Source organism: Macaca fascicularis, chromosome 13 (genome assembly GCF_037993035.2).
Source record: "Macaca fascicularis isolate 582-1 chromosome 13, T2T-MFA8v1.1".
Lineage (NCBI taxonomy): Eukaryota > Metazoa > Chordata > Mammalia > Primates > Cercopithecidae > Macaca > Macaca fascicularis.
In genome coordinates, this window is record NC_088387.1 from 82,419,259 (window position 1) to 82,425,258 (window position 6,000).

At 41.0% G+C, this 6,000-nt stretch overlaps 1 protein-coding gene across 10 annotated transcripts in view; it reads left to right on the top strand.

Annotated features, from left to right (window-relative positions):
* Nucleotides 1-4,998, top strand: part of THUMPD2 (THUMP domain 2 tRNA and snRNA guanosine methyltransferase) — a 40,734-nt gene extending 35,736 nt beyond the window's left edge. For all 10 annotated transcript variants that reach the window (XR_012422469.1, XR_012422471.1, XR_012422470.1 and 7 more), the window contains one exon: nucleotides 4,243-4,998. Coding sequence is in view for 6 of the 10 variants with exons in the window: in XM_005576036.4 (XP_005576093.3) it covers nucleotides 4,243-4,567 (325 nt within the window). In the remaining 4 variants the exon portion in view is untranslated. The remainder of the gene's footprint in view (nucleotides 1-4,242) is intronic.
* The last annotated feature ends 1,002 nt before the right edge of the window (nucleotides 4,999-6,000 follow it).

Here is a 6,000-nt window from a genome sequence, read left to right on the forward strand (position 1 = left end):
AAATTTTACATATTTGCTTCTATCCCTCACAAAAAAAAAAAAAAAACCTGCCTTCTGTGTGTTAATCCACCACACGTAACAGATGAGAATCCGGGGCACGGAAAGATTAACTTTCTTATGATCACTCAGCTGCTAAACAACAGAACAAAATTCTGTTACATAAAGAACCTTCCATAACATAGAATGAGCAACACCTTTATTATTTGTTGTTGTCTTTGTCCATTTTCTGTTGCTATGAAGGAGTACTGGAGGCTGGACAGCTTGTAAAAAAAACAGGTTTACTTGGCTCGTGATTCCGCAGTCTGTAAAAGAAGCACAGTGCCAGCATCTGCTCAGTTTGTGATGAGGGCCCGAGGGTGCTTCCACTCATGTCAGAAGGCAAACCCAGTGTGCAGAGATCACATGGCAAGAGAGGAAGCAAGAGGGAGAAGGGGGAGGTGCCAGGCTCTTTTTAACAACCAGCTTTCCCTAGAACTAATAGAGTGAGAACTCACTCATCGCCCCTCACAGGGACAGCATTAATCTATTCATGAGATATCTGCCGACGTAACCCAAACACTTCCCATTAGGCCCCATCTCCAACACTGGAGATCATATTTCAACATGAGGTATAGTGGGACAAACATCCAAACTATAGCAGCTGTGAAATGAAAATGTGAAAGTATTCATCTTATGGTTTCTAATGACGTAAGGGAATATAATTCAATGGAAGCATTTCTTTGAGAGGTTGAAACAATGAGGCATGGATATGCATTTTTCTGATCGTCTAAATTGGTAAAGAAGAGAACCTAGAATGCATATAGTTATGAATGGACATGAATATAAGAGTTCAGTTGATATTAAATTGTTTAGGTGGGCATTTGATAACATAAATGTCAAGAGCCTGCTGTGTAAATAATGGGTCACCAATTTAAAATATGAGCCGTGTGTTTTAGATAGAGAAAATTCTAGGCATCTTGCCATGTATATATGTACAAAAAGATACATGTTTTCTACTCTACATAAATGGGATTATCCTTAACTTACTATACTGTAACATTGCTTTTTTTCTACTCAGTAGTGTCATGAATCTCCTTTCTGATCAGTTGTTATAATATACATTATAATTTTCAGGGGTTGCCACATTATATGTATGTACCATTATGCAACCAGTGCTTATGGATTAATATTTAGATAATCCTCAATTTTTTATTTTAATAAAAAACTATTCTTTGAACATCCTTGCATGGTTTTTCAAACTTAACTGTACGACCAAGCACCACAGTACCAGTTTCTTCATCTGCAAAATGACAATGCTATAGAACATACTTAGATAATTCTGAAGGTTAAATGATATATAATACAGAGCATTTCCAACTGACTGGCACATATTAAATCCTCAATAAATATTAGCTATATCACCATTATTATCGCTATTATTCTACTACCACTTCTACTATTACGTTTTCTTAGGATAATTTCCTAGAAGTGAGATTGCTGGGTCAAAGGTTATGCACATTTCATATTTTTGATACATTATTGCTAAACTGTTGCCCCAAAAAGTTATTTCAGTTGATGTCTGCAGGAGTACTCATTTTCCCATCCACTTCCTCCTTGCTCAGTAGAAGAGGTTTCCCTCTTCCTGTGAGGGTTTATCCTCTCAGTTCCTTCCTCCTCAAGGATCACACTCTGCCCACTTCTCATTTTTATCTTCTGCCTACTCATCTGCTGGTTCTTTCCAGGAGATTCATTTATCCCTTCCCCAGACACGTTTGGAAGTCTTTGCATCTCCTATGCACTTCCATGTACTTGGCCCTGGGGATTACTGCAGTGAATAGGACAGGCAAGGTCTCTGCCCATTCATTGTGAGAAGACAGATGGTTAATCAGTAAACAAACTGGATAATATCAGATCATGACTGGTACTGTGATGGACATAAAACAAAATGTTTTGCTTTAGAGTGAGAGAAAAGTAGTGGTTACCCTAGCTAGGTAGTCAGGAAAGGCCTCTCTGGGAAAGTGGTATTTGACTGTGGGACGTGAATGATGAGCGTGAGTGATAAATGCGGGGTGAACAGCAAGTCCAAATGTCCTACGGTGAGAAGCAGTTTGGTGAGTTTGAGCAGCTGAAGGAGGTCAGTAAGCAAAGAAAGCAGGCTGTGACATCAGAAAGGTAGGTGAGGGTCAGATTGTGTAGGAACCTTGGTTGCCAGAGTAAGGGAGTTAGAATGTATTTGAAGTACAGTGCGAGCAACTGAGGAGTTAGCAGAGAATTTACATTTGTCTTCTGTGTGGAAATGGAAGACAGAGTGGGAGGGGTGACAAGAATGGAAACAAGACCTGTCTACCAGATTGTTGCTGTGGTCCCGGCAAACTATGAATGAAGTAGACAAATATGTGATACAATTTAGAGACAGAATTGTGTAGCTTTGCTGATGGATTAGACTAGGGAATGCTACCTAAGCTTCTTAGATTTTTGCTGGGCATGAGGCAGATTCCACTTAACTCTTGGTCCTTTAGCTGCCACTCTGTTTCTTCGCCTGTACAGCTGAACTTCTTGAAATAATAGGCTACACTTGACACCTCTGCTTCCTCACTTTCCAGTCCCACTCCACCCTGGCAGACGAGCATCTGCTCCTGCCTTCAGCTAGGATTGCTGTCCCTGGGGTCACTGATGATTTCTCATAATCCTGATCACCTATTAGTCCTATAGCATTTGTTATTTTATTGTATTTATATATTTTTTATTTTATTTTAAAGACAGAGTTTCTCTCTGTTGCCCAGACTAGAGTGCACTGGTGCAATCTCAGCTCACTGCAACCTCTGCCCCCTGGGCTCAAGCAGTCCTCCCATCCCAGCCTCCCAAGTAGCTGGGACTACAGGCACACGCTGCCACACCTGGCTGATTTTTGTGTTTTTTTAGTAGAGACATGTTTTGCCATGTTGCCCAGACTGGTCTCAAACTCCTGGGCTCAAGTGATCCTCCTACCTCAGCCTCCCAAAATGTTGGGATTACAGGCATGAGCCACCATGCTGGCCCTATAGCATTTAACACTGTTGAAACTGTTTCCTTCTTGAAACTGTACTTCTTTGGCTTCCTTGACATCACTGTTGTCCAGATTTTCTCTGAGGATGTTTATTTCATGGGTCTTCTCCTCTGTCACTTTTAAAACGTGAAATCTCTGGCTCCTTGTCCCATTTTCTCTTCTCAACCTGTACTGCCACCCCAGATGATCCCATCCACCATTATGGCTTTAGCTACCATTTACTATATCTTTACCTCAAGGCCTGGTCTTTTCCATTACTCCAGGCTGTGTATCCAGCAGTCTGGTGGAATCCACACTTACGTGTTCCTTAGGTACATCAGCAAATTCCAAGCTGAACTCCTTACTCCCCTCCTCCCTCCACCTCCCACCCGCTCTGACTCACCCACCCACTGAGCTGCTTTCAGAGCTGCCTCCCCTCTACTTCCTCCCATCTTTGCTGCTTTTTCTGCTTCCAGCATCCTCCCTTGCTGCAGCCGCTTGCCGTCGCTTTGCCTGGCTCATTCCTGCTTATCTTTTAACTCACAGCACAGGTATCTTCCTCTGGGAAATGCTCCCCTTTCTCCCATGCCCGGGTTTGGGACCCACCTCATGTTCCCAAGCCCCTCATGCCTGCCTTGATTGTAGCATTTCACTCCCTTTACTTGCCTCTCTCTTCCAAAGAGATGTTCAGTGATCTCTTAGCAACTTCCAGGGCTGTGTGCGGGACACAGGCAAGTGTTGTCATCACTTTTTCCACATAAGTGCTACACAGACTTTGATAATTGAGTAAATGCATTCTCCTCAAAAAGCTGACATTTCAAGATCTGCCCTTCTTTTTCTGATTTTTGCTTTGCCATTTCTTTGTTCGTGTCCTAACTCTTTCCTGTTAACTTTCTTCTGCTGTCAGCCTACTGCTTTTAATACATGCAGTCTTTAGGATTCTGTCATTCGCCTTTTCCTTTGTACAATCATTTATTAGACTGTGACTACAAATTACTTTGAGGCTTGCCTTTTAAGTGGAGTAAAAATAGATAATTAAAGCAGATTTGTACTAGGGATTTCATAATTACTATAATGAATATACATTATAGAAGATACTACCTAATTATCAAAAATCCTTGTATTTAAATGGATAAAATTAAATTTCAAATTAAAAACACGAAATATTTTAAATGCAGTGGGATTGTTTGTTGTCTAGAAAGGGAGAAAGATAGCAATTACCATTTTTTTTTTGTCAGAGTGCTTCATGTTGGCGGAACCATTGTATTGTTGCTTAGTGAAGATCACCACAGGCGCCTTACAGATTGTAAAGAGAGCAGCATCCCTTTGAATTCCAAGGACAGTCACACAGATGAACCTGGAATTAAAAAGTGCTTGAGTCCTGAAGAAAAAACTGGTGCATCCAAGATAGTGTCAACTTCATTCGAAGCCAGGAACCACGAGTTCTTAGACAGAATGTCACCATTTGGCTCCTTGGTACCAGTGGAATGCTATAAAGTTAGCCTTGGAAAGACAGATGCGTTCATATGTAAATATGAGAAGTCGCACTCTTCTGGACTATAGCAGGCTTGCTGCCATCAGCCGGGTTCAGGCCCTTGTAAGTTAGCTGTACAGCAGAAGTTTGCTGTCTCTAGGATTCATATAGTACCCACAGAGCTCCAGGTAACCAAATTCCCCCAAAGACGGGAGGTGTGGCTGTTGGGTACACGTGCTTGGTAAGAGTTTCTGCTTTATATTCTAAAGTGCCTAATGTTTTTGACAAAAAAGTTACCGAATATTTTTTAGACTTAAGTTTTATATTCTGTCAGAATGTGAAAAGTTCTGCCCAGTTTCTGAGCAAAAACTTCAATTTCAAAATAAAAGTTTTCAGGGGTTCACCTAAGTGTATCACAATCAATATCAGACTGGGGATATTTAACTATCAGATTTTCGGAAATGTAAAAACCTTTATATGTAACTTCTTTTGATATTAAACTTGATTTTTGAGCCTGTAATTTTCTTCTCCATTGGAATGAAAATAATTTGTATTTGCAATACATTTTATATGTTTATTCTGTAAACCAACAGTGAGAATAATAACTGAATTAAGCCAGTATCCTTCAAAACATGATGGAAAAATGAAATTTGCTTTTTTTCTAAAAGCATTCATAGATTGTCACCTCACCCTTATTTGTAGAAATTCAGTTTGTTTCTTATGTTCACTACCTGAGAAAAGGAAACAGTAAGTTGAGGAGAATATATGCTCTGGTTTAATTTTTTTCAATAGTCTGATACAATTGTTCTGCTTATAGGCAGCTTTAGTGGTATATGAACAACTCTCCTATGTTTGGGAAATTTTCCACCCCGTGAATCACCTCTCCAAAGCAGAAGTCATAAAAGCCGTTTTCCAGCTAGGGTGTGGCAACCTGGGCCCCTGGTATCAGGTGCGCCCATGTACAAGCTATGGCATTTGTACCCAGTGGCAGCACAAAGCGGTCTTCACCAGGACATTCCTCTCCTGAGGTTTCAGCACTGCCCTTGGCTAGGTAGCCACCACTCAGCTTCTCTCTCTTGCCTTCCTAGGAAGTACTGAGAGCCACCTACTAATCTTGAATGCATTTCATTTGTGCTCAAACTAAGTAAATTTGGTTGTGTTGTTAACAGCTGGGATTCTGATAATGGCGACTGATACTCTGAGGGGTTTCAAGCAAGAGGCCCCCAATAATGTGAATTCGTTACCTTTATCTGGCTTGGTTGGGTTAAAGGCAGTGAGGATACAGCTAGTGTTACAAAAAGTGAATGGCATGTGATGGTGAAACAGTTCATAATGCCTGTGCTTACCTGACGCTATGGGAAACATCAAAAACCTGAGGAATACAGGCACTATGGGGCGGGCTGTCTGCTTTTGGTAGAACTTCACAACTCAAAGAAAAAGCAAGATTCCTGCAGTCCTTACTCCTTGGGTTAAAGCAAGGGTCTCAGTCAGGGGCGACTTTTGGTCACATACGGTAACGTCT